The 27,442-nt window shown below is 36.6% G+C and overlaps 2 protein-coding genes and 1 pseudogene across 2 annotated transcripts; all 3 read right to left on the bottom strand.

The window, feature by feature from the left end:
* Positions 1–6,140: 6,140 nt before the first annotated feature.
* On the bottom strand, positions 6,141–10,765 carry LOC127444773 (cGMP-gated cation channel alpha-1-like; annotated as a pseudogene).
* Positions 10,766–14,273: 3,508 nt separating this feature from the next.
* On the bottom strand, positions 14,274–17,065 carry LOC127444602 (uncharacterized). Its single transcript, XM_051704060.1, has 9 exons — positions 17,037–17,065; positions 16,830–16,890; positions 16,683–16,706; positions 16,520–16,597; positions 16,391–16,426; positions 16,269–16,301; positions 16,134–16,169; positions 15,075–15,137; positions 14,274–14,974 (listed from the first exon to the last, which is right to left on the bottom strand). The coding sequence occupies exons 2-9, from the start codon at positions 16,881–16,883 to the stop codon at positions 14,561–14,563; spliced, it is 738 nt and encodes a 245-aa protein (XP_051560020.1). The 5' UTR covers positions 16,884–16,890; positions 17,037–17,065; the 3' UTR covers positions 14,274–14,560.
* Positions 17,066–23,485: 6,420 nt separating this feature from the next.
* Positions 23,486–27,234, bottom strand: LOC127444772 (uncharacterized). The gene is made up of 10 exons (XM_051704324.1): positions 27,181–27,234; positions 25,762–25,809; positions 25,354–25,428; positions 25,174–25,227; positions 24,930–24,998; positions 24,711–24,740; positions 24,263–24,301; positions 24,121–24,171; positions 23,887–23,970; positions 23,486–23,509 (listed from the first exon to the last, which is right to left on the bottom strand). The coding sequence occupies exons 1-10, from the start codon at positions 27,232–27,234 to the stop codon at positions 23,486–23,488; spliced, it is 528 nt and encodes a 175-aa protein (XP_051560284.1).
* Between the last annotated feature and the right edge of the window lie 208 nt (positions 27,235–27,442).

The raw sequence follows: 27,442 nt of genomic DNA, 5'->3' as shown, positions 1-27,442 counted from the left end.
CTTCACCAAGGGAAATGTTGACTTGAATATTCAAGAAGTAATAGGAAAGAAGAAGGAAAGACCTTGGGAGTCCTGGAAGAAGGTTTTATAGATGTATGACACAAAACTGAAAATGAGTTTTAGACCCATGGTTCAGCAGTATGTCTGGAGTAAGATGACAAGGTGATGACAAGAACGACACCATCCCCACAGGCAAGCATGGAGGTGGGTCAGTCCTGTTATTGGGGTGTTTTGCGGCTGCAGGAAACAGCTATCCTGACTATGTGACTGACACCATGGATTCTTTCAGGTACCATTTTGGCATGAAAAATGTGATGCCTTCAGTGTGTAAATTGAAGCTCGGTGATCACTGGACTTTCCAGCAAGACAATAACACCAAGAATACATCCAAGATGTCCAAAATCTGGTTCAGGGATAGGTCGTGGACTGTCCTTAAATGGCCCTTTCAGCCCATCATTAAAATCCCATTGCAAACCTTTGTTGGGATTTCAAGGAAGCAGTGGCAGCACAGAAACCAAAGAATGTCAATGAGCTGGAAGCTTTTGCTCATGAGAAATGTGTAAAAATTCTAATAGAGAGGTGTCCGAAGCCTGAGAATACTTACCTGAAACATTTATTTGCTGTTATTAAGGATAAAGGATGCTCCACAAATGATTGACTTTGGGGGTTGAATATTTTTGACATGACATTTGTGGAGAGAATTAGTTATTTTTTATTTTAAAATTTGGGTAAAATGAACTCTTTGTTCTCAAAATCACTCAAATGTGTATTAAAAACTTACTTTGATTGTTTACTGAGGTTTTAGTTGATGTGTTTTAATTCACATCACCAGAATGTATTGCTGGTCAAGGGGGTTGAATAATTTTGATTGCAACTGTATATGTATTTTTCTTTATGCCGCCTGCTCTGTCATTATGAAGACCTCATTGTTTTACAAAACAAGTCATTATCATGTCATCGATCTTCCTATGATCTCCTGAGACCCAGCAAAAAAGGTTGTACAATTTGTCTTTTTGAAATATCAATATAGTGTTTGGTGCATAAAAAGCATGTGATATTAATTGTTTATATATATATATATATATATATATATATATATATACTGTATATATTATTTATAATTGATTTGTTGTGCTGAATTGTAATATGATAAATATTTATAGGCCAGGGTGAGGAAGATGTCATGGACAAACTCCAAAACATTTTATATCTCTGAAAAGCCAAGAGAGTCCTCTTGAGATATCCCAAGATTTACTTTTGTGGCATGTATGGGCTAAGAGAAATTTAAATAACAAAAGTCCTATACAAAAATGTATAAAGACAATGACCCTGAGTGTCTGATGTATCAAATGTAATATATATACAGTATATATGCAGCCATAGGGGTTGTAATGAAACAACACAGGATACAAAAATATCTTTTGGGGTTTTATTCTGGTGGCTGTTTTTTTAATTTATTTTTTTATATAGGGTTAATATGTAATTTTTCCAATAGGTCACCTTTCTGCCCCGCTAGACCTGCTCTAGGTCAACTGCAAATGCTATCAGTTTGAGGTAGATTGTTTACGAAAAACAATAGCTCAGTGGCTAAGTGGTCAGCTACAGACACTAATAAAAAGAGACTTGTAATTGCTGAAGCAAAAAAAAGAAAAAGAAAGAAAGAAAAGAACAGAACAGAAAAAAAATAAGTACCATTCATCGGGTCAAAAAGGTGTCTACATGCTGTGGTGTATGGTTCTGCCATCAGACTCGTTAACACCCTAGTGTGAGCTACCCAAATTATATTAACTGCTCATATCAGAGTTTGATGACAGCGTGACAGACCCTTGTTGCTTCATCATTTCTTTTGTATAAGAAATTTCATACAGCAAGTTCAATTGGCTGCTACAATCAGCTTGTTAGAAGAGGCTGTCTATGCTCTCACTGATGTAGTGTGTGCTTCAGAGTGTCTCTGTGATGAGGGAACAAATGGGATGGTAAAATTGCTCTGCTGGCCGCTGGTTAATGTTTGTTGTGAGGTAAGAGGACTCTCGAAAGTATAGGTGAGGCTAAATGTACAAACCAAGCCATCAATATTTGTCTCTTTCTGGCCTTGACCACTGTGGCTCATGAATGGTTCCATTTGTGGATCTATGATTCAGAGCCTGAGTTTAGCAAGAGCATGGATGTAATCCACCTAAAAACTGTTCCATTCCCCCACCCCTCCATAATTCACCAATGCAACATGGTGAATTAAGCTACATTCTGAAACCCTTTTCACAAAAAAAGTTTTTCATTTTCCACTCAACGAATTCAAAATTAGGTCGATATTTCCTTTTTGTTCATTTTCCCTCAGCAGTCAAAGAAACGCAAACAAACGTACTTATGAACATAATTAATGTTTTAAATACATTGTACATAAATAATATTGTTTTAGATCCAAAGTAATGTATTTAAAAGTAAAGTAACTTAACTGAAAGTCAGTAACTGTAATCTGAGTACACAAATTTCAAATTGAATGTGTTGCACTACTTTTGGACTAAGAAAACATAATTTGATTACAGTAACAAGTTACTTTGCAATCATATTACACCCTATACTGGTACTGACAAATTCATATTCCCATACTGCAAAAGAGAAAGAAATAAAAGAAAAGAAAAAAAACTTAATCAGTGTTTTTGTCTTATTTTCTAATAAAAAAAATATCTAAACACTAAGGGTGTTTAGATAATAATACATTTTCTTGAGAAACAAGATGCAAAGACAGTAAGACTCAGTTTCAGAGAATATATCTTGAATATGTAAAGTTTATTTAACTTATGCCATTGGCAAATCCAACTGGTCTGATAGAATCACGTTACCTACATTTTTGCAAAAGGATTTTTATGTGGCTCGTCGTACGTATCGTGGTATATGACATCAAACCATTTTTTATACTTGTAATATAGTAGATGACTTTAATACATTTCAGTACATGCAATACATTTTAATGTTTGCATTACATAACCAACTACAATTATAAGTTTGTTCAGGTATGATTCAATTGCAGAGTAGCTCAACTGATAGAGCCTTGCACTTGCAATGCCAAGGACCAATTAAATAAACGTAATTTAAGATATATTCTGTGAAAAAAAATTATCTTATTTTCAGCTATAAACTCTTTAAAATGTTTCAGTCCTTGAAGTAAATTCATATGGTCCTTTTTGATTTGTAAAAGTGACAGACTCAGTCTAATTAATTAAACATGTAGCTCCCACTGCTCAAGAGCCGGAACGGTTGAGGACCCTTTTCATGGCTGACATCACAGGCAATAGCTTTTTTCATGCTTTCCCATGGGGGACATACTTCCTCTGTTCTTTCATTTCCTTTCTTCCCTGCTTACTTGCCTTTTTCTCATCACCTCCCTGAGCAAATACAATAAGTGTCCACATGTGACAGCAAATAGCAGCGGAGGGAACAGGTGGGACTGCACAAAATAAAAGAAGAGATATTAGCAAGACATACAATGTGGCAACTCCACATATGAGATGCTTAATTATCCCTATTATTGATATTCTTGGGAATGAATCACAAGTATGAAAGATCTTTTCAATCTTTTAAAATATATCCACCTGAATTTTACAAACCAACAACTAACCGCTAAATAGAATTCCAATTGCATTATCAATAATGCAGCAAAATGAAAATTGAAGGATGCTACAAGAACACCTCATGGATAGAAACTGTTGCATACAAAAAAAGGTGCAAATGGAGGAAGCCATTTTCTTGAGCTATTACAAAAGCTTGACCAAGCAGGTGATCAGCTATGCTAGGTGACTTTTCTGAAATGTCAAAAAGTCTGCCTCCTCAAATCTTGAACCATTTACCTGTGTGCTTGCCCTTTTACTAAAAAGTCGATTATCATGTTCTGAGAATCCATTTGACTTTGTTAGTTTTAAGTTAAAGGAACAGTTGCACAAAAATTATGCTATTATTTACTCACACTCTTGTTGTTCCAAACTCAAAGGACTTTCTTTTCTTTGGTGGAAAACAAAAGGAGATACTAGGCAAAAGATGCAATGAATGTAAATGGTTACTGTGGTGAACATTCCACCTAACATCTCCTTTTGTTTTTGACACAAGAAAGAAAGACATATGGGTTTGGAGCTTAATAACTATCAATAACTAGTGAACAATCCCTTTAAGTTGGCTTTAAGCCATATTGGTTCATATATTAATTTTTGTATTGATTATACTGATTAATGCAAAGTGTGGTGCTGCTGACCACAATTTAGCTAAAAAGCATACTGTATGGGTCCCATTAGGCAGTTGTAAATGTGTCAATAGTGAGTGCTTAAAAACATTCTTCTTGTGAACACTTTCATGAAATATTTGTCACATTTTACACTAAACAAAGCAAGAAACAAATTGTAAAACATAATTATATATATATATATATATATATATATATATATATATATATATATATATATATATATATATATATATATATATTTACTCCATTTAACTATCTCTCTTGGTTTACCTTACAACAAAGGAACAACAAAGAACATCAAAGCTATTTTAGTTTACTGACAACAAAAGAAATATAAGGAAAGAAAGGTAACACTTTACAATAAGGTTTCATTCGTTAGCAGTAGTTAAAGCAGTAGGTATCATGAACAAACAATGGTCAATGTATTTTTCACAGCATTTATTAATCTTTGTTAATGTTAGGTAATAAAAATACAATTGCTTTTTGCTAATTCAAGTTAGATCATAGTGCATTAACTAATGTTAAAAAATACAACTTTTGATTTAAAAATGTCTTAGTATGTTGCAATAAAAATAAACCAAGATTAATATGTAGTGTTAAAGTAATGTTCTTTGTTAGTTCATGTTAACTAATGTTAACAATTGGAACCTTATTGTAAAGAAATAATGAATTAATTCAGGCAGAAAATGTTTACATTTGTGCTTAAAATAAACATCATAAGGCAGCTTTAAGATTATCTACATGAGAGTACTCCCAATAAAAAGAATATAAACTAAAAACATAACATGACGTAAGATTTCATTTTTGAGCTGTAATTTCCAGGATTTGTAGTGAAAAGGGTAAGTAATCTTTGGTCCTCTGCTGCACTCTGGTGAGCGTCAACCACTCTTACAGTAAATCCAAAACAAATTTGGACACTTAAGGGGGAGTTCCAAACAGTTCATCATATCCTTGCCCTAATATTGTTCCAAACCAATATGGTTTTCTTCTTTTGAACACAATAGATATTAGATGGCATGTACAGTGAAAGTGAATGGTTAGTTCTCCCTTTGTGTTCCATGGAATAAAGAAAGGCATATGGGTTTGGAACATTATGAAGGGGAGTAAATGGTGATATCATTTTCATTTTTGGGTGAATATATAATATACACATATTTAAAAAGTGTTTTTTTTTTTTTTCTTCAAGGGATAGGTCACCCAAAAATGAAAATTCTCTCATCATTTACTCACCCCCATGATATCCCAGGTGTGTATGATTTTCTTTTTTCAGCAGAACACATTTGAAGAAAAATAGAAAAATATCTCAGCTCAGTAGGTCCTTAAAATGCATGTGGGTGATGATCAGACCTTTGAAGCTCCAAAAATCACAGTCAACATAAACATCATCCATACGACTCCAGCGGTTAAATTAATGTTTTTTTACTTTTTAACTGTTAACCATCGCTTCTAGGTCAGCTACAGTATACGCATTCACGAGAGCACTGAGTTCACCTCATACTGCTACTGACTGGAAGCAATGTTTTATAGTTAAAGGTACTTAAATATTGATCTTTTTCACACCAAAAGCGATCATGTCACTTTAGAAGACATTAATTTAACAGCTGGAGTCGTATGGATGACGTTTATGCTGACTGTCTGTTCTTTTTGAAGTCTGATCACCATCAACTTGCATTTTAAGGACCTACTGTGCAGAAATATTTTTGTTCTGCTGAAAAAATGTCAGACACCCCTGGGATGGCATGAGGGTGAGTAAATGATGAGATAATTTTATTTTTGGGTGAACTAACCCTTTAATTCCAATGTATAGTATTTGGGATCACGATGTTTATCTAGAGTTTTTTTTTTTTTTGGAAACAGTCTCATGATTTCTTATCCTATGGATCCCTGTCTTTCTTTTGATTTTTGATCACTTCATCTTTTCCTCCTCTATTGCTTCCTTCTTTTCCTTGTCTTCTTCTGACTTCTCTTTATCTGTCTCTCCTTCTTTATTCTCTTCTTTCTCCATCTTTTCCTCTTCATCTTCATCCTTCACCTCCTCTCCAGCAAAGCGCTCAATCTGAATGATGCGCTGTTTGATATTTTTCCGTGTCTCCTCGTGTTCTGCCAGCAACTTGGTCACCTTGGTCTGCATGATCTGCAGTGTGTTGTAAATTTGGTTTACACCGCTCTCTAAATCCCGCTCATCTGGCTTCAGTTTTGAAGGATCTAGCTTCAGCAGACCATCCTTCAGCAGAATCTGTCTCCCTTTATCCTCCAGCATAGTCTTAGCATCAGGATATTCTGTTAGAGCCTCCATTAGATCATCTTTGGACAGGCAGAAGAGGTCTGAGTATCCTATGCTACGAATATTGGCGGTTCTCCGATTCCCAGCCTTGCTGCCCTTTATGTTCAGAATGCTGATCTCGCCAAAGTAGCTCCCATCACCAAGGACGACAAATTGAGTGACACCATCATCAGCTACGACAGCAAGCTTGCCTTCTTTTATGATGTACATCTCCCTTCCAGTGTCAACTTTGCGACAGATGTAGTCACCCGGGCTGAAGACTTGAGGACGAAGCTTCAGCACCAACTCAATCAGCAGCCCAGCTTCACAGTCTGCAAAGATCCGCACCATCTTGAGCATATCTAAGTGGACGTTCATGGCTATCTCTGAGCGTAACTTGTCTGGAAGGTACCTCAGCACCTCTCTTTCATCTTGAGCTTTCTTGTTAGTCCACAGGTAGTCAAACCACTTGATGACACGATCCTCTAGTTCCTTGCTGACATGACGCGCATGCATGTATTGTTTAATGTTGTCAATCCGTGCCTGGAACTGAGCCTGGGCTGCGTTCATGTTTGAGATCATGGTGGCAATATTATAGAGTCCAGCTCTGGAGAAGGCGTCTCTCCAATGGTGGTAAGAGTAAGTGTGGACCAGTACAGGCTGAAGGCATATTTTCGCAATAGCCCTCCAAACTCTGGTTCAGTAAAAGCAGGGTAGACCCATGCGTCTGATCCAAACCCAATGGACTTGAAGAAGGAGAAGTAGAGGCATGCATTCCAATGGATGATGATGATGATGATGTACATGACCAGGGTGCAGATTCGGAAAATGTTGGGGTAGTTGGTCATTGTTTCTGAGATGCTGAAGAACTCAAACATGCGATTGAGGCGGAACAACTTGCTTATGCGGATCTCTGGATAGTCTAAGCCTAAAACGAAGTAGAAGATGTCTGTGGGAAGCATTGAGATGACATCGATACGGAACTGACAACTGTCTGTGTATCGCTTCCGAAGGAGCTTTTCGTCTTTGATGAGTAACCCCTGTTCCAGGTAACCTGTTTAAAAAAGGTACCACTTATGTTTCTTCACAGCCATTGACTTTTGTTCCTTCATTAAAGAAAAATCCTAACCCAGACTTCACCTGTTCGTGCTCTGAAGGCCATGTCAGCTAAGTAAAGCAGGTCAGAGGTATAGTCCAGGATGAACCACATCAGCAGATATTCATGTTGCAGTTCTTCAAAGCAGGCTCTACACACAGAAAAATAACAGCAAATGCATTACTATTTAAAGGGATAGTTCACCCAAAAATCAAAACAGCCTCATCATTTACTGACCCTCATGTTATTCCAAAGCCATAAGACTTCCTTTCTTCTTTGTGGAACACAAAGGAAATGATCAAAAATCACTTGCTTAAATGACTGGCATCCTGTTGCTCTGACCCCCATCATCAGCAAATGCTTTGAGAGACTAATCAGACATTACATCTGCTCTGTGCTGCCTCACTCTCTTGACCCGTTGCAGTTTGCTTACCGCAACAACCGCTCCACTGATGATGCCATTGCATCTACACTACACACTGCTCTCTCCCACCTGGAAAAAAAGAACACTTATGTGAGAATGCTGTTTGAAGACTACAGCTCAGCATTCAACACCATAGTGCCCTCCAAGCTAGATGAGAAACTCCGGGCTCTGAGCTTATACAGCTCGCTGTGCAGCTGGATCCTGGACTTCCTGTCAAGCAGACGCCAGGTGGTTAGAATAGGCAGCAACATCTCCTCATCACTGACCCTCAACACTGGAGCCCCGCAGGGCTGTGTTCTTGGCCCACTTCTGTATTCCTTGCACACACATGACTGTGTGGCAACACATAGATCCAATGCCATCGTTAAGTTTGCTGATGACACGACGGTGGTAGGTCTGATCACTGACAATGATGAAACAGCCTACAGAGAGGAGGTGCACACTCTGACACACTGGTGTCAGGAGCACAACCTCTCCCTCAATGTCAGTAAGACAAAGGAGCTTGTGGTGGACTTCAGAAGAAAAGACAGAGAACACAGTCCCATCACCATCAATGGAGCACCAGTGGAGAGAGTCAGCAGCTTCAAGTTCCTGGGTGTCCACATCACTGAGGAACTCACATGGTCCATCCACACTGAAGTCGTTGTGAAGAAGGCTCATCAGCGCCTCTTCTTCCTGAGACGGCTGAGGAAGTTTGGAATGAACCGCCACATCCTCACACGGTTCTACACCTGCACTGTAGAGAGCATCCGGACTGGCTGCATCTCCGCCTGGTACAGCAATAGCACAGCCCACAACCGCAAAGCACTGCAAAGAGTGGTGCGAACTGCCAGACACATCATCGGAGGTGAGCTTCCCTCCCTCCAGGAAAAATATACAAGGCGGTGTGTGAAAAAAGCTCGGAGGATCATCAGAGACTACAGCCACCCGAGCCATGGGCTGTTCTCACTGCTACCATCAGGCAGGCGGTATCGCAGCATCAGGACCCGCACCAGCCGACTCCATGACAGCTTCTTCCCCCAAGCAATCAGACTTCGGAACTCTTGATCTCCCACGATCAAAATTCATCAGCACTGCACTTTATTACCCTTACTCTTATATCTCACACCAGACTGTCATAAATTATATTATATTATATTATATTCTCTCTTAACAACTGACTATCAACCGACAGCCTGAATGTCAATACAGTACAATACTGTACATTCTATATATACTATATATACTTTTTTATATATTTTTATTTTGTATTTTTATTGAATAATGTGTATCTATATAGTGCGTATTGTATACTGTACAGTGTATGTTATTATTTGTATATTGCTGAGTGTAATTATGTGTATATCAGATGTTTAAATTGTGCTGTGTTAATTTGATGTTATTGTAAATTGGTATATGTCTCATCACTGTCACGACTGCTATGTTGATCGGAACTGCACCCAAGAATTTCACACACCATTGCACTTGTGTATATGGTTGTGTGACAATAAAGTGATTTGATTTTGATTTGATTTGATTTGAAATGTAAGGCAGAATGTTAGTCTCAGTCACCTTTCCATTTCATTGCGTACATTTTCCATACAATGAAAGCAAATGGTGACTGAAGCTGTCAGTCTCTAACATTCTGCCTAGCATCTGCCTTTGGGTTCCACAGAAGAAAAAAAGTCAGGTTTAGAATGACATAAGGCTTTTTGATGACAAAACTTTCATCTTTGGAAGAACTATCCCTTTAGATTAACTGTTTTTACTCTTTGAACAGTGGACCAAGAGTCTAACAAACATTGTTTCTAAAATACACAGATTTTGTTCATTTCATTGGCTTTTGAGACTGAATAGATATTGTTGATTTTATTTATATAAATATATGAGCGTAAAAGAATACAGTGACTTAATTTGTATTCTTCTCTTGCTTGTCCATGGTAATCTTGTCTTATTAAAACCTGAAATGCTAATTCTTACCTTGCAATGATGACTGTCTAATTGTACATGACAGGAATGGTAATTATGAGCAGCCATTGATAGTACAAAAGTCCCACTGGGTTAATCACAAATACCTCCTTAGGCCTTAGGAAAATGAAGTAAAATGAGGAATTATCAATAGTGATTACTTTGAACTTGAAAATCACAAATTAAAAATGACTGAATAAATTTATACTAACCCCTCCTTTTTATCTTTTTCCTTTTCCTTCTCTTTTTCCTTTTCTTTCTCTTTTTCTTGCTCATTTTGTTGCTCCTTTTCATCTTTTTGTTTTACCTTCTCCTTTTTTTCTTTCTTCTCTTTCTTTTCCTTTTTCCTACAGGATGGCAAAAATGTTTTTAACTGTAAAATGCATTTCATGGATATGATTGAAATTAGATAACTGCACATGAGAAAATTTGACTATAAATAGGCCCACTCTTTCTTCTCCTTCTTTTCTTTTTTCTCTTTTTTCTTTTTCTTCTTTTGTTCCCTGCATGGAGAGCAAAACGCATCTTTGGCATGGATACAAATGTGAAGACTAGACACTTTTCTTTTACATGAATACAAATTGTACTGTACATATTAAGTTAAAATATTTATTTCAATTAACTTATATATTAAGTGATCTCTGATGACTCCTCATTGTTGTTCCTGTTGTTGATGTTAAAGAGGTGTCCTGTGCTAAGAACAGGAATTTGTTCTTCCCTGTCCTCCTCTGTGTCCACCTCCATTATTGGAGACACTCGGGGTGGAACTGCAATGCCCCCTGATGTAGGTACAACAGTCATGATTTTCCCCTGGAAGTCAGAATTTATATTCTACCTGCAAACTGGACAAACATTGGACAAATTGATACACTGAGAGGTAGAAATTGATCACAAATTAATATCAAACTCACCTGCCTTTTTTTATTTAACCAAAATCCCTTCCTATTCTCACTCGATCAGAAGAATCTCTAGGCCCCACAGAATTACAGACCTTCAGCACTGAGTCAAATTAAAGCTAGTGTTTTCAAAGGAGGAGTATGTTGGTAGTTCATTTGTTCTGTTTGTGCTCTGTAATGGTGTCCCAGTCTCCTATGACCCTGAGAAGGATCTGGAGATTAATGAGAGACTGGAGTGACAATAACAGTCTCCTCCCTGCTTTCTTGAATAGCACATAATTTATACTCTCTCCAACAAAAGTTGGATGTCTGTGGATGAGGCCCGTCGTTTATGCAATTATAGTAAAAAGGAGAATTTTGGAAGATTGTTGTCCTTTCACACTCTACATTTAAAACTGATTTGATGCTCATGCTTGAATGGTGTAACTATTGACAGAGTACCTTGAGTATAAGGTATATCTGATAGACTACATTTGTTGTGATGTTTATTTAACTAACTGTAAATACTTTTTAGCTTTATAGTCTACACATTATACTGCTGCCATTTGTAAGTGTTCTTGCTAGAGTAAGAGAGATTGACCCTGTGTAGCAACATATCTGCCCAGTCAGCACTCTCCCATAGATCCCCCTTTATCCTATTAAAACAAACCTGACAGCCTTTTTTACATTTCACAGCCACCCAAAGCTTTATTAAAAGCCTAGAAGAGAAATAGATGCAAAATCCTATAACTTTCTTTTCATTCCAGATTTATATGAAAGAAATCACAGGTTTGCAATGTGTTTTTAGCACTGAAAAAAATAGGGTGCGGGGGTGTTACTTAAAAAAAAACAACCTAGGAAACAATTTCCACGCAGAAATTGCAAGTAAATTTAACAGACCACATTTTCAAGTAAAGGCTACACACAATTATGGGTGGTACTTGGCAAGTAAAGTATTCTTTGCAATACTCTGTTTCAAGTAAATTTGACTCACTCATTGTTTGTACAATTTACTCAAACATTGTAGCACTGAATTAAGCCATGCTTTTTAAAAGTTTACGAGCATTTCAGTCATTTTTTTTTAATGTTCTTAGTTATGTACCACATGACACAGAAGCCTTCCACATGGAAAATGCATGCATAAAATGTAGTCTATCAAATTACATCAACTTTCACTTATTGGCAAAAGAAGCAAGATCCAGAGCTTTGCACGTAGACCTGAACAATTGGTGCATAAAACATGATGACGGTAACAATCAATAGATAATTTTGAGTAGAAAATTAACTTCAGACTTCACAAAACAATAATTTACCAAATGTAACAACATAATTAACGATAAAACCAGTCTAAATCAACTTTCAAACAGTGAAACCATGCAAGCTCCATTATTATTCAAGCCCACTACATGCTGGGAACACCAGCTTTGAAAAGTCACTTTACTTATTTTATTGGAGTGACTATTTGCACAAGGTGTAAATAGCATCTGCCACACAGTGTGGCTATTTGCACTCAAATGGTCTGCTGGAAATACATACATTTTTAATGCAATTAACAATGGTGTTACTACAGTAATATGGTGTTAATATAGTAACCATGTTTAAATTTGTAGTTACTATGATTTTACTACAAAGTGCCATAGTGATACTATGTAGTAAAATCATGAATATTTTTGGGTAGCACTTTATTTTGCAGTATTGTTCTACATTTGCGTACTATATCATTACAAAAACTACAGTAATTACTAGGTACTAACCCTAAACCTAACCCCAACCTTAACCTTAACCCATATTAAGTACATGTAGTTACCTAATATTACTCAGTACTTTATTGTGCAAGTACACTGTCAGTATACTGAAAGTACACAAGCTGTGAAATACATTGCAACCAATTTTTGTAAGGTAAGGTTAAGTTTAGGGGTAGGGGTGGGTCTGGGGTGTCTGTGGGACTCTAAATAAACACAATAAACAATAAACACAGTGCTATTCAATTAGAAGTGCAAACATTATCTGCCACTATTTTGCACCAGGGTGCAAATAGCATCTAACTCTATTTGCACTTAGTGCAGAAAATATGCTTTTTGTTTACACCTAGAGTAACTAGCATCTATCACTATTTGCACTTAGTGCAAACAGCCTCTGCCTTATTTTATTTACCTGTGAAATGTACTCTAATTAGCAAATAAATATGACAAGGTTTTTTTTACATAAGGATTGATAAATGATGCCACATTGTAAAGATAACAAACAATCATAAATCATTTTTACTTATAAGTTAGAGCATTATTTTTTTACAAGTTACAAGTTTGAATTGACTACAAATGTACAATTTTCATAATATTTATAATAATAATAATAATAATAATAATAATAATAATAATAATACGTTTCATTTATACAGCGCTTTTCCAAGGCTCAGAGTGCTTTACAAGCAACAACAAACATAAATACATCAAAATAAATCAATACAGTATACACAAAGCAAGGTAAGTTTACAAGTACAACACAACCAAGAGCCAAACGTATAGTTTGGAGGTAAAATGTGGATTTGCATGTGTCCAACAAAGAGTACAAACAAAATGAGCAGTTGGGTAAAAGATTACATGACCATAGTAGTCCCTTGTTCAGTGGGGGCACCAAGCAGCCCTCATCGACCCGCCGCATCTCCCACACCACAGAGACGAAACAAGCACAAACTCCAGGACACCAAATGCCGAAAGGGAACACATGATGATGACAGGCACCACGGCACAAAACCCCTTCATCAGAGAATGCAGCCACACCATCCGCAGCAATCACGCCACCCAGCAGGCAGGCTGGTGGAATCAGGTAGGCCAGGTGAGACACCGCACTAGGCTGGTGGAATCAGGTAGGCCAGGTGAGACATCGCAGCAGGCCAGTGGAATCAGGTAGGCCGGGCGAGACACCACAACAGGCTGGTGTAGCAAAGCAGCCCGTTCCCACGCACCAGCAGGAAACAATGAAAACAGGCAAAAAAACATTGGAATGAATTCCAACAATGTCCATTTTAAGGGTGTGTGAATCTAAAAGAAACATACATTTATTAAACAACTACAGCAATGAGATGGAACAAAACAAAAGACAAACAAACAGCTCCGATGTGAAGTGGCAGCCAAATGTGCACAGCGTACTCACATCGGAAGTCATGTGTGTGAAGTTTTAAGTTCACGCTTAAACCTTTTTTTCATCAGACATGGCAAAAAGGTTTATTTCAGTAAAATATATTTTATGAAAAGTTTTGAAATCAGAATAATCCCCACAACAAAAAATATTTTTGTGTTTTTTTTTTTTTTTTTTTTTTTTTCACATTTTATTTATTTTTCCAAAGAGTTACATAGTTAAATAATAGTCAATTAAAGAGGCATTTAATTGCAGTTACACCAAAGACCATTTTATTTCAAGACACAGAGAGTGAAGAAAAACAGCACAGAGAGATAACATAAAACATGTGATAATGTTCATAGCAGTGTTGGCTCAATTCTTACAATAAGGTCATTAGTAAACATAATCAGTCAAGAAACATTTTCACACACAACACAACAGGAATGTGCCTAATTTTGTTTCAGCAAGCCATTTAGACAGCCCCTCAGTCTAATCCAGTCCCTTTGCTAAAATATTCAGACCACAGAGGTATAGTGTCAGTGTCAACAATGTAACTTATAGGTCAGGAGCATGAGGGCAGGGCTTGTGATCATCTCACTTACTACACGGACAAACCAGCACCAGGGGCTTCAGCTACCAACACCTGTTCTGCACCAGCGGCAACCTCAGGCCCCACCATAATGGTGTCGATTTCCACGGTGACTGAAGGTCCCTGGGGGATGAGGGCTGGATCAACGGCAGCAGTAGCAGCAATGACGTCAGGAGCAAGGTCAACAGCAGCAGCAATGTCCATTGGGGGAACATCCACGGCAACATCGACAGGCAAGATTTCATTTGCAATACCAGCATCTATAGCTGGAGCTCCTCCAGTAGGCTCAGGCCCAGCTTCAGCCCCAGCCTCCGCCCCCTTTGCTGCCTCTGCCTCCTCTGCCCCTTCTGCCTCATCTGAGTTCAATGGAGCAGCCGGCTGAGCAGGCTGATTGCCGTAGGGAGGGTAAAACCCACGGAACTGAGGCTTGGATAGAAAAGAGAAACGTAATGGAGCAAGGAAATGAGACAGTATTGGAGTTTGAAAATTTTTGAACAGACAGTTCTAATAAAATGAAATAGCTTACTGCTCCTTCCTCGTCTGACCCATCTCCTCTAGGTGCAAATAGAGCAGGGTTGAAAAACAAACCCTGAAAGAAATATACTTGTTTGGATCAATACTAATTGCATTCATAACAGAAAATTAAGGGGCAAAGAACTTTCAGTCAAATTCTAATTTGAATAGAATTTCAATTATATGCAGAGACATCTATTAGAGACAAAGTTAGCCATTAGTAGGTTCATTTTCATAAAAAGTGTAATACTGTGACTTTATAGCTTTATCTGTTAGAGCATCACAACCAGCCTGACATAGCAACACTGGCACAACCAATGGAGTGAGTTTGGGGCGGGACTATCTTTTTGACCGAACAATGTTTGGGCAACCTGTTTAAAAACAGTAACTGGCCGATTATGTGGCAAATGTAGTAAGAGTAGTATGGAATGCCATTTCGCACTCAGCCATTATTTTTGCAATTCCGTTTGGTGTCAGAATTTGCACACTTTACCTTTAAATGTGCTCTTAGTAAAAGTAGTTCAAGTCCCTGCCACCTAGCGGCGAAGATTCAGCATAATGCAAAAACAGTCATTATCAGTTACCAGATGTCAATGTAAAAAATGTGATATTTGCAGCAGTGAGCTATGATTAATTTATTCCATGAGTAAAAGCATCCAATTACAGTGGATAATTGAGATAAAGCGAGTAATATTCAACTGGTATGATGCTCATGAATGTGCACCCAGGACCATCTGTACTGTATGTTTAAAACATCTTTTTCTGACTGATATTACTAGAGTCTTCATTCATCTCAGCGTATGTCATTTTAAATATATATACAAAGTGCCAGAGGGCACCTTTTATTATTAGTTTTTTGTTTAGGCTAAGAGATAGTAAAGCTAAGCTAAAAGCTAATCACTGTTCCTTTGTTTACAATGGCCACTGGCTATTTCTCATCAAACAAAACCAGATAACAATACATGACTTTCTATTCTTCATGGGGTTCACCTGTGTAAAATGTTTTTTTCCCCGATAAACCTATGTTACTTTGCTTCTTAGAGAGAATGTTTATTAAAAATATTTTGCTAACCTGCTCTAGTCCTTGAGGTGAAACTTGAGGTTGGGCCTGTAAAAAAAGAGAGATGTTTTCATTAATCCAGCAAAAAATGTCTTAAAAAAGCAACGTTATGTGATTAGTAATATGATAGAATGCGAGTGAGCTTACATCAACAGGAGCTGCTGGAGCTGCTGGTACTGCCTGTTAGAAATAGAAAAAAACGAATTTGTTCCATTTGTTTTTCGCACTATGTTTTTAGGTGATGTGTAATGAATAAGTGTTTAACATACAGGCTGTTGAGCAGGTGATGCAACAGCACCAAAACCCTGCAAATGCATTTGGTCCTATTAAGTTAATTTTATAAAATACTATGTATATGGGTTTATATTTATCTCTCTAGCCATTTTGAAATCTCTGACCTGTTGCCGAAGCTGTCCTAACATTCTGTAGAGTTCCATCAACTGCAAAGCTGTGTTAGCATGTCTAATTATTCCCTCCTGCAGGACAGCATGCACAATATGCATGACACAATACATTAGGCCATACATTAATGTCTACTCTAAACATGCACAGGAGTCTTACCTCATTGCTGCCACTGTCAGGGGCCTGAAACAAGCAAAGAAAGAAGAAACTGTCAGAAATGTGTTCTGAAATTATTAAGAAGTCTTCTCAAGGAGACTATGTTATGCAGACTTAAATTGAGGGAGGTGTAGAAAGAGAACTTCTTACAGGGGCAGCTAGTGAGGAGCCCAGCAAACACATCAGGAATGCAAAAGCTTTCATATTGTTCCTTTGACACAGCGAAAAATAAGTATATTAAAATTATTTTTGACATTAAATGCTCATCAGACTGGTGTAAAACACTCAAAATTGCTTGTGCAGTATGCATTCGTTAAAACTTTGAACAACAGGCAATGTAAGCTAGAAAGATCTTACCTCTCTTAGAAATCTCAAGGACAACTTCTTGGATTTTAAAGTGGAATGCATAACTACTGAGCATGGATCTAATATATACTTAGCAGCTCCGGAAACAAACCAATCACATGTCAGCAAAGATCGAAATCATTTTTTATTTTTTTGTTCTTTCTTTAAAACATCCTTATTTTTAAAAACGGGGTCGGAATTACAATGTTAATGACCCATTATGTATAATTATACACTGAAATTCTGCATGGTGCACAGTTTTTAAAAAAGAATGAGGATAAAAGATGATGTCTACCCGACCCTACAGACAGGAGGGTGTCAGTCTGTGGTGTCTATTTGAAGTTGTTTGGATATTTCTGACTTAAAAGTATTTCCAAGGTCCCATTTCATGTCACAGTATAGCTTGTAGGCGCCTACCAAATTGATCAATCTAATTAAAATAGATCTTCACAATGATGCCAAAGCTCAAATCTGGCATTCTTCTGAAATCTTAATTAGAGACTTAATCTATATTCTTTTGCTGATTTATCCTGAGATATACATTGTAAATTCTTTTGGCTCCTTATTATTATGACAACACTGACAACTTCTATATATTGATGTCGTCTGTGTTTATTCGCCACTCTTTTGTTTGAAGCCTTACAAGGTCTGATATGTCTAATGCTTAAGGGGCACTTCAGTCATTATGTGTAGTCAGTCTTCCATCTGATAAGAATGTGAAGGTTTATAGATATCAACAGAGACGAGAGGATACACACTCTGGCTTCCCCTCAGCCATTCTTCTGAAGACAAAACACTTTTAAAGATGTTTCCTAAGAATTTATGGCTTTCTTATTCTGGTTTCTCAAAAACCTATAGTTTATTGTTAAGTGATATATGATTTTACAAAATTGGCTTTTACACTAGTTTTACATTATTAGCCTGTTATTAATTCATGCAACCTAGTCTCACAGAATGAACGCTACTATAACTACATGCTTGCAAACTGACTTTTACATGCCACGTTCTACATTTTGCCGCAGTTTCCTGGTGAAATTAACACTAGAAGTGCTACAACAGTTGTGTGTTTTATTCACTTTCACACAAATCACGACTACAACAGCTGATTATGACTTTATAGACACTTATACTCACACACTGCCAGAAGTGTATAGTAACTAAGTACAAATACTTCGTTACTGTACTTAAGTAAAGTTTTTTATATTTGTACTTTCCTTGAGTATAAATATTTCTTTGGACTTCACTACATTTTGAAGAGAAAATTGACACTTTTACTCTGATAAATTTCTCCAGACCCTATCGTTACTTTTGCAACTGAACACCGCAAAAAAAGAACAGCTGTACAAGCAAAAATGCATGCAGATCGGAGAACTTTGATTTGTTGAAAGAATCATTTGAGTCGAATATTTCCTTTGAACTGAACAAAAAGATTCAAAAAGCGGTCTGAATGATTCATTTTGCAAATCACGAATCTGAATTAAAATCACAAGCGAAGCGTGCGCCAGATTACGTGTTGCGTCATCTGTCTCCACTAGGGAAGACAAGAAATTGGTCATGTGAGTTAAGTTTTCTTTTTTTTTTTTTTGACTAATTAATTTGATAAGTTTAGGTTTAAACATTACGAAAGCTGTTAAATAATGAAGTTATGTGCGATCAGTCTCCCGCCTTTCCAGGAGACCTGTTCATATAAAAGTCAAGCACATGCATTTACATTTTACATTTAAACAAGGTATGATGTGTATGAATAATTACCAGCGCTTATGAAAATATTTATTTTTATATTTTATGAAGATGTGAATGGTCTTTGCCTAAGCAAAACTAGATTTCTGGTGGCTGCTAAAGTGTTATATTTTCTTTGTAGCACATTTATGCTATAGTATGTGGTAACTAGTTTTCTGGATGGTTGCTAGGGCATGCTGTGCAGCTGTCAAGGTTATCTCTGCTGTGTGTTTTGGCGCATTGCTACAGTATGTGGTTGCCAGGTTGTTATGCTGTTGCTAAGTTGTTTTCTGTGTTTTTTGCACATTGATCTGCAGTTGAAAGGATGTTCCAAGTTGTTGTCAGGTTGTTGCTATGCTGTTGTTAAGTTGTTTTAACTGTGTATCAGCACATTGCTATGCAGTTGCCAGGGTGTATTGGGTGGTTTCTGGGTGGTTGCTTATTGGCCCAAATGAAAAGAACCTACCCTTACAAGTCTCTGTTTTGGTCACTAATATGACTCAACTCCCTCCTTCAGTGTTCCAGTTTTTATGGACTGTGGTTTTCATTTACACTCATCCCATAAATATGATCATTCTGATGTGACTTGAATGCACCATTAAAGGGATAGTTCATTTAAAAATGAAAATTTGATCCAAGATGTGTAAGACTTTCTTTTTTTTTTCTGCAGAACACAAACAAAAAAAGATTTTCAGAAGAATATCGCTGTTATGTAGGTCAATTCAATGTAAGTGAATGGTGGCCAGACATTTGAAGCTCCAAAAAGCACATAAATGCAGCATACGAGTAATCCATAAGACTCCAGTGGTTTTACCAATGTCTTCTGAACAGATCCAATTGGTTTTGGGTGACCAAATATAACTCCTTTTTCGACTATAAATCTTGACATTAGTAGTCTCCTTGGCGATCAGGATTTCAAGCTTGATTACACTTCCCATATCGCCATCTAGGGCTCTGCGCATGCGTCAAGCACTAGAAAGTGAAACCAAGCTTGAAATTATGATTGTGCTGAGAGACTGCAATGGCAAGATGTACAATGAAAATGAGTTAAAATTTGGTTTGTTCTCATCCAAAATAAACTGAATCGCTTCAGTGGACATGGATTTAACCACAGTAGGAATATGAAAAACTTTATGCTCCCTTAATGTGCTTTTTGTAGCTTGAAATCTCTGGCCACCATTCACTTGCATTGAATTGACCTATAGAGTTGAAATATTCTTCTAAAAATCTTTGTATGTGTTCTGCACATGAAAGAAAGTCATACACATCTGGGATGGCATGAGTGTGAGTAAATGATGAGCACCACCATTCAAATAAGTTGCAATGGGTTTAATGAACTGTTCCATAATTTATGCAATTTACTTGTACTTTTGATACTTAAGTAAATTTAATATAAGTTACTTTAATACTTTTATTGAGTCAATTTCCATGAAGGTATCTTTAACCTTACTCAAGTATAACAAATGGATATTTTATACAACTGCACACTGCTATGTTATGATATCGAAACTCTTTTACTAAAAGGCATCATTTGAAAAACGACAAGTTTTCAGTACTTGTATTACAGACCCACCTACATTTACAGACTTATATCAACATGCTTAGCTTTTGTGGCAGCTCACCTGATAGATTGTTGGACTTTGAACTCGACAGACTGTAGTTCAAGCTAACACATGAGATGAAAGCGGCAATTGAAAATGATGTGGTTACTTCTGAAAATTTGTTTTTCATGCCATATTTGCTTTTTCCACATTATTGCTTACGTTAAGTCATTGGTTAAGGGTAAGAATGTATGTTTTGTTAACCTCTCAGTTACTTTTAGGACACTATTGTTTAGGTTAAGGTTAAAGCTTTAAGTACAATATTCACCTTAAAAAACATTGTCTGAAATGGTCTGACACCATTTCACTCTCTTTTGGCACCCCCGACTGGACATTTCACTGGAAAACTGCATCCAAACATGTAATGAAGCACCAAGGGTGTAGCCAGGAAATTACTTTTGGGTGGGCCTCAATAAAAATGGTGGATGGGCCAAATTTTCGCCACATTTTTTTATCCAAACACCCACACCCCCCCCCCCCCCCCATTTAATTTATTAATTTTAAAATTAACTATTTTATTAATATATATTTTAAGTAAAAAAAAAACTCTAATATTCTGTGTGGGCCTGGGTCTAATTTGGACTGGCCCAGGCCCACCCCAGCCCACCTTTGGCTATGCAGCTGGTACTTTTGTTTTGCAGAAATGTTGCCACGGTCACATAGAGGTCTCACTAACTTGAATAACATGAATCATGAAACATTAGCTTTCTTATACTTAAGATATTATCAGTTTATCTTGTCGTAATAACTATGAATATCTGGGGTCAAATATTTTCTTTAATGACTGCTAAACTATTTAATTGACTGGTGTTCCAGACAACTGATTTCCTATGTTTCCTAAGGAATTTCTATGCTGTTTGGACTAAATTATAGAATTTTAGCTCTGAAAATAATATTTAAAAAAGTAATCAACAGTAAATTGGCTGTTGCTTCACTGTTTTAGAGCTGCTTTGAAATTACGAGTTTTGTGAAAAGTGCCATACAAATAAAATTGACTTGTCTTGACTGCCCCCAATGGCCGAAGCTCGAAGTGTTTTTGAATGTAAGTGTGAGCTCCAGTTTCCAGGTGAAATGGCCACAGAGGGGCACCAAACGTGAGTTGTAAATCAAGTTGTTTTTAGCTGTAAAGGATGTAATACACACAGTGACAAGGTTTTGCTAACTCTATCCCCGGACCCAAACCCTTAAACATAAATGTCAGTGGAGTAAAAATGTATACTTAGAGGGAAAATAGAACCTCTGAATTATGGTCGTCACTTCTTATGTAAACGCAAATACTTCTTTGTTTCAGTGCAGGATGAGAAGCCGGGTCTCCCACGCTGCTGATATAATGTGCTTCCAGTTTCACAACAGGAGAAAGTAAATTGTTGAACCGTTGCAAAAATGTTTGATGGGAGATGGTGCTTGTCAGTAAATCGATATGATGGGGCCAATGCCAGGGTACTGGAACATTCGGAAGCAGCATACTAACTTCCCTTGTGATCATGTTGGTTACTGTGATGAAAGTTGTATAATCCTGTTATAAAACTTTTGCATTTATTCTGTCATTATGTGTGACGGTGCGTTTTTATATGTTGAAATTAATGTACTTCAATATATGTACGCTGTAGTTTGTGTAGCCTTTATAACTACACAAGTGTAAAGGACTATTAAATCAGTCCCACCAGGCCCAAAATGACTGAATTTACTGCGGCTTTTCTAAAATTTTGCGATTCAATTTGCGGTATTTCTTTCTGTTGTTTTGCAGTGAAAACTCACAAATCATCATTATATACCTCTGTAATTGAGTTAATGACATTGTAAATGTAATTACAGGCAAATATTTTAGTGCACAATAACTTTCTATGAAGTTTGCAAAAAAAAAAAAAAAACAAAAAAAAAAAAAACAGAATTGCACACAACAATACCATTAGTTTAAATTTAGCATTTCACAAAATAGATGGCATCATGAGGAAGGAAAATTATGTGGATATATTGAAGCAACATCTCAAGACATCAGCCAGGAAGTTAAAGCTTGGTCGCAAATGGGTCTTCCAAATGGACAATGACCCCAAGCATACCTCAAAAGTTGTGGCAAAATGGCTTAAGGACAACAAAGTCAAGGTACTGGAGTGGCCATCACAAAGCCCTGACCTCAGTCTGATAGAAAATTTGTGGGCAGAACTGAAAAAGTGTGTGCGAGCAAGGAGGCCTACAAACATGACTCAGTTACACCAGTTCTGTCTGGAGGAATGGGCCAGCATTCCAGCAACTTATTGTGAGAAGCTTGTGGAAGGCTACCCAAAATGTTTGACCCAAGTTAAACAATTTAAAGGCAATGCTACTAAATACTTACAAAGTGTATGTAAATTTCTGACCCACTGGGAATGTGATGAAAGAAATAAAAGCTGAAATAAATCATTCTCTCTACTATTATTCTGATATTTCACATTCTTAAAATAAAGTAGTGATCCTAACTGACCTAAGACAGGGAATGTTTTCTACGATTAAATGTCAGGAATTGTGTAAATCTGAGTTTAAATGTATTTGGCTAAGGTGTATGTAAACTTCTGACTTCAACTCTATATGGTCATCTATCAAACATTTTGAAGTTTTTGTCAGCTGAAATTTCATAACAACTACCACAAAAAAAGATTAAAAAGTACAGTTAGAAGACATAAGAGAAGCATAAATTTATAATTTGTTGTTTAATCAACTGACACACAACTTACACAAATAACAGAAACACAACTTACACTAGGCCCACATGAGAAAACTAGCTTTGATATTGAGTTTTGTCTCTCTCACATCAGGATATGATCAAAACAGCATATTATATTCTGAACCATGCAATCATAGAAATATTTTAATTTCTTTTCAAATATTTCATGTTGAAAAATAAGCTTATTTTAAATAATTTATCCAGCAAAAATATGTACTAATTCTAACTAGCATTAGGCTAAATCAGCTCCACTCTCTTGTGGTTTGACGTTTTTTCCCTCTGAGTTTCAAGATGTGCCTGTGGGCAAAATAAATCGTATATTGAACAAGAATGAATAAGTGATGTCAAGCCATGTTGAAACATCATTAAAACACTTTTCTTGGTGTTCAAAATTACAATGAATGAATAAAATTGAGACACCAGCCATATCTCACCAGTCTTCATGGCTGCTGAGCCTGAGACACCTGAAGGAGGACAAGGATTGTTCATGAATTCAAGCTATTTCTTCAGTTAATTATCAATGTTTCCATTGATAATTAACAAGAGTGATTAACAAGTGTGTGGCACACAAAATATGCTGTTTCTGCAAAACATCTGCTGACAAACGAGATTCAGAGGTTCTTATTTTGGATAAACACATCCTGGCAAAAAACAGCTCTGGAGGAGTAATTATGTTGTCAAATCAGAGCTTTACTGTAGGGTAGTGTTTTAGCTTCTCACGCTTATGCATGAAAAAGATACATGCATTCAAAGCTTTAAATACACACACACACACACACACACACACACACACACACACAAATACACACACACACACACACACACACACACATATTCACACCTGTCCTGTCTGGGTCTGCTGCTCCTGCTGGGTTTGCTGCTGTGTATCTTGGGGTTGTGGAGGAGCATCCTGGTAGGGGGTCATCTGCAATAAGAGATCAAATTTTTCCTAGAATTTAAAAAGCAAATTACCCAAAGTGACATTTATAGTCAAGCCATTTACCATGATGAAGTTATTGAGTAATTATGAAACCAGAGAGGTAAGTTGTCTCATATCAAAGCTTAATTATCTCACCATGGGTGGCTGTTGAGGAGCTGTCTGTGGTATATACTCAAAGGGGAAGATCTATACATTTAGATATATAGAATATTAAAATATTTTATCTCAATCAGGATGTTTTTAAATTAAAGCTTAAATTTCAAATGTAAGAACTTACATTGGGAAGTTGAGGGAACTGAGGAACATTTGGAAGGTCCTGAAATTAAAGGGATAGTTCACAAAAAAATTTACATTTTGTAATTAATTGCTCACCCTCATGTTATTACAAAACCCAAAATATTTTCTATCTTCTGTGGAACAATGACAGTGGACAGGGACCAAATAAGACAAAAAAAAGCACCATAAAAGTAATATAAAAGTGATGCATGCACTATATTCCAAGTCTTCTGAAGCCGTACAATAGCTTTGTGTAAAGAACAGACTGAAATTTGAAAAGAAACCTTGTTGCTCACAGAAAAGGTTGTCACCATTTACTTTCAGTGTATGGAAAAAAGAGAGATTTGGACTGAAACATAACTATTCCTTTAAAGTGAAAATTTTTACTCCCGGAATAAAGCAAGATCTGTAAGAATCAGCTACTTTTGGGACAAGAAAAGAATCATTACCTGGTGCTGAGAGAAGTCATAGGGGTAAAACTTAAATGAGGACAAAGAAAAACAAAACCACTATTTACTGAATTGCACTTTCTCTGTTATAATTTTTAATGAGGCATAAGCAGAAACTATTTAAAAAGCAAACACCAAAGCGGTGCCGGATTAATTGATTTTAAACAACATGAGCTTAAACCTCTTTCTTAAAATTTGCCTCTCTGTATATTCACTCACAATTTCCACACTTTTTTGCCCCGGGGCTTTTGGAAGAGAGTACTTGATGAAAGCTTGTGTAGGGAATGTCTGAAAACAGAGAGAGATACTGTAGTCAAGCCACAATGTTAATGGTTATGATCATGTTCTAGGTCTTTTGGTATCCAAACTTGTGATACATATTGGTTAAATGCATCTATCAATGAAGTAATGAAGGCACCTAAAATGTGTTATGGAAGGTTTGTGCATTGCAAAACTGACTCACTGGTGTGCCAGATGGTCCCCCTGCTGGGTTATTTGGAAATCTCTGAGGGAAAATCTTTTTGACAAAAAATAACAACTGAACTGGCTTTACAGTACACCAAATCTTAATAAGACAGTAAATGATTCTATTAAAGTATTTAATATCATGAAATTTTTTAAAAATAGCAAAAATAGCTCATACAATTTCCATGCTGATTGGAGCATTCAGACCAGGATGTGGCTGAGCTGGCATGCCAGGGTAGACACCATTAGTCCCCTTCGAATCACATGAAAACAGTTATAATTTGTTTTACTGGAAGCCTCAAAAAGAACAAGTTCAGTTATAATTACTAAGTTCAGTCCTTATTCTGTAGCAACCTCAGGATTTGCTATTTGAGTTAACAGTCAGTTAAACCTACACAGTTTATCATATAAACATGTGTCACAAAGTAGCATGTCATCATAGAGTGTAATATTACAGAGCTATATCCAGCATGCGATTGGGCGCAGTGTGTTGATTATGGTTAAAGCAAGAGATTCCGTGGAATGTTATGCAGTTTAGGGATATACTGTAGAATAGATTAGAATGTTGGTGTGTGGTTGGCCCCACCTGCCCTGGGATGCCAAAGTGAGGGAGATAATTGAGAAATGGTGAAAGCTGGAGAGAGATGTCAACAAACAGACACAAAAAGATCAGTTTCAGCATCTGGGCATTACAGACACATAAAACAAGCCTGAATTACAACAAAGACATTTGTACTCAAGGGTGTGAATTTAAAGGAAAGTTTACTCAAAAAAATTAAAAATCTGTCATAAGTTACTCACTCTCATGCCGTTCCAAACATGTATGACTTACTTTCTTATGTGTAACACAAAAGAAGATCTTTAATAAATTTTTTGGTCTGTCTTTTCAACACAATGGCAGTGGATAGTGTCTCACTTTAAAGCTTATACAGTCACAAATGTCTTAAAAGACAAAAAAGTTTATGTGATTTGTGCATGATTTTCCAAGTCTTCCGAAGGCATGCGATAGGTTTTGGTGAGAAATTTAAGTCTTGAAAAAATCATGATGTCTATTGCGGTTTTATGAGTGCATGAGAGAAGCTCATTCACAGTGATGTTCTCATCAACATGCAGTGGAGTCAAGATTTTCATTGAAAAATTACATTAATTTTGGTTTGTATCTCAATAAAACTAATTTTTTAACTTGAATACTTTTGGGATATATTCCAGGTTCAATACAAGTTAAGCTCAATCGACAGCATTTGTGGCATAATGTTGATTACTACAAAAATTTATTTTGACTCATCCATCCTTTTCTTTAAAAAAGCATAAATCTGGGTTTCAGTGAGGCACTTACAATTGAAGTGAATGGGGGCCAACGTTTTATGTTAAAATACATGTACTCACAAACGTTTAGCCACAAGACATAAAAGATATGCATGTAAAAAATATTTTAGTGTGATAAAATCACTTACTAACTTTTTCTGTGTAAGGTTATTGCCAATTTTACAACTTCGTTGCCATGACGATGTAATGTCAACAAACCCTAAAACCCAAAAATGACGATTTAAACAACTTTACAGCTCAAATAATACATGAGTTTTAACAGAAGAATTAATGTAATTGCTTTTATAAAATTATAAGCTTAACATTTCTGCTTTTAAACCCTCCAAAAATTGGCCACATTCACTTTTATTGTCCCCATTCACTTCCATTGTAAGTGCCTCACTGTAACCTCGATTTTTGCTTTTTTTTTTAAAGAAAAGGAGGGACGAGTCCAAATTAATTTTTGTGGTAATCAACATTATGCCACAAATGCTATCATTTGAGCTTAACTTGTATTGAATCTGGAACATTCCTTAAAGCTTTAAAGTGAGGTACTGTCCACTGGCATTGTATTGAGAAGACTGTGAAATTCATAAAAATAATAAATTTCCTTGTGTATTCCACATAAGAAAGGAAGTCAATATGGTTTGGAAATAATTTTAGGGTGAACTATTCCTTTAAGTAAAGAGTGTGCACTTACTGGTGCTGCAGATACTGCACCAGCCAGAAGAAGACACAGAATCGACGTCCACATGATTATGGAATCACAAACCTTTCACGAACAACGATGTGAGCTAAGACTGACAAAACAGATGGAGTCTGAATTATTTCCTATATTTCCATACTGTGCTATTTCTGAACAATAACCTAAGAAACAGAATCAGTTTGAACTTACAGTACACGAAAATGCCATGCTTACCTTGACTGCAGGTAGAGTCAGTAGCTCTGGGTCATGAGTTGGA

The sequence above is a fragment of the Myxocyprinus asiaticus genome, chromosome 8 (genome assembly GCF_019703515.2).
Source record: "Myxocyprinus asiaticus isolate MX2 ecotype Aquarium Trade chromosome 8, UBuf_Myxa_2, whole genome shotgun sequence".
In the NCBI taxonomy this organism is placed as follows: domain Eukaryota; kingdom Metazoa; phylum Chordata; class Actinopteri; order Cypriniformes; family Catostomidae; genus Myxocyprinus; species Myxocyprinus asiaticus.
This window is presented reverse-complemented; position numbering and strand designations above follow the sequence as displayed.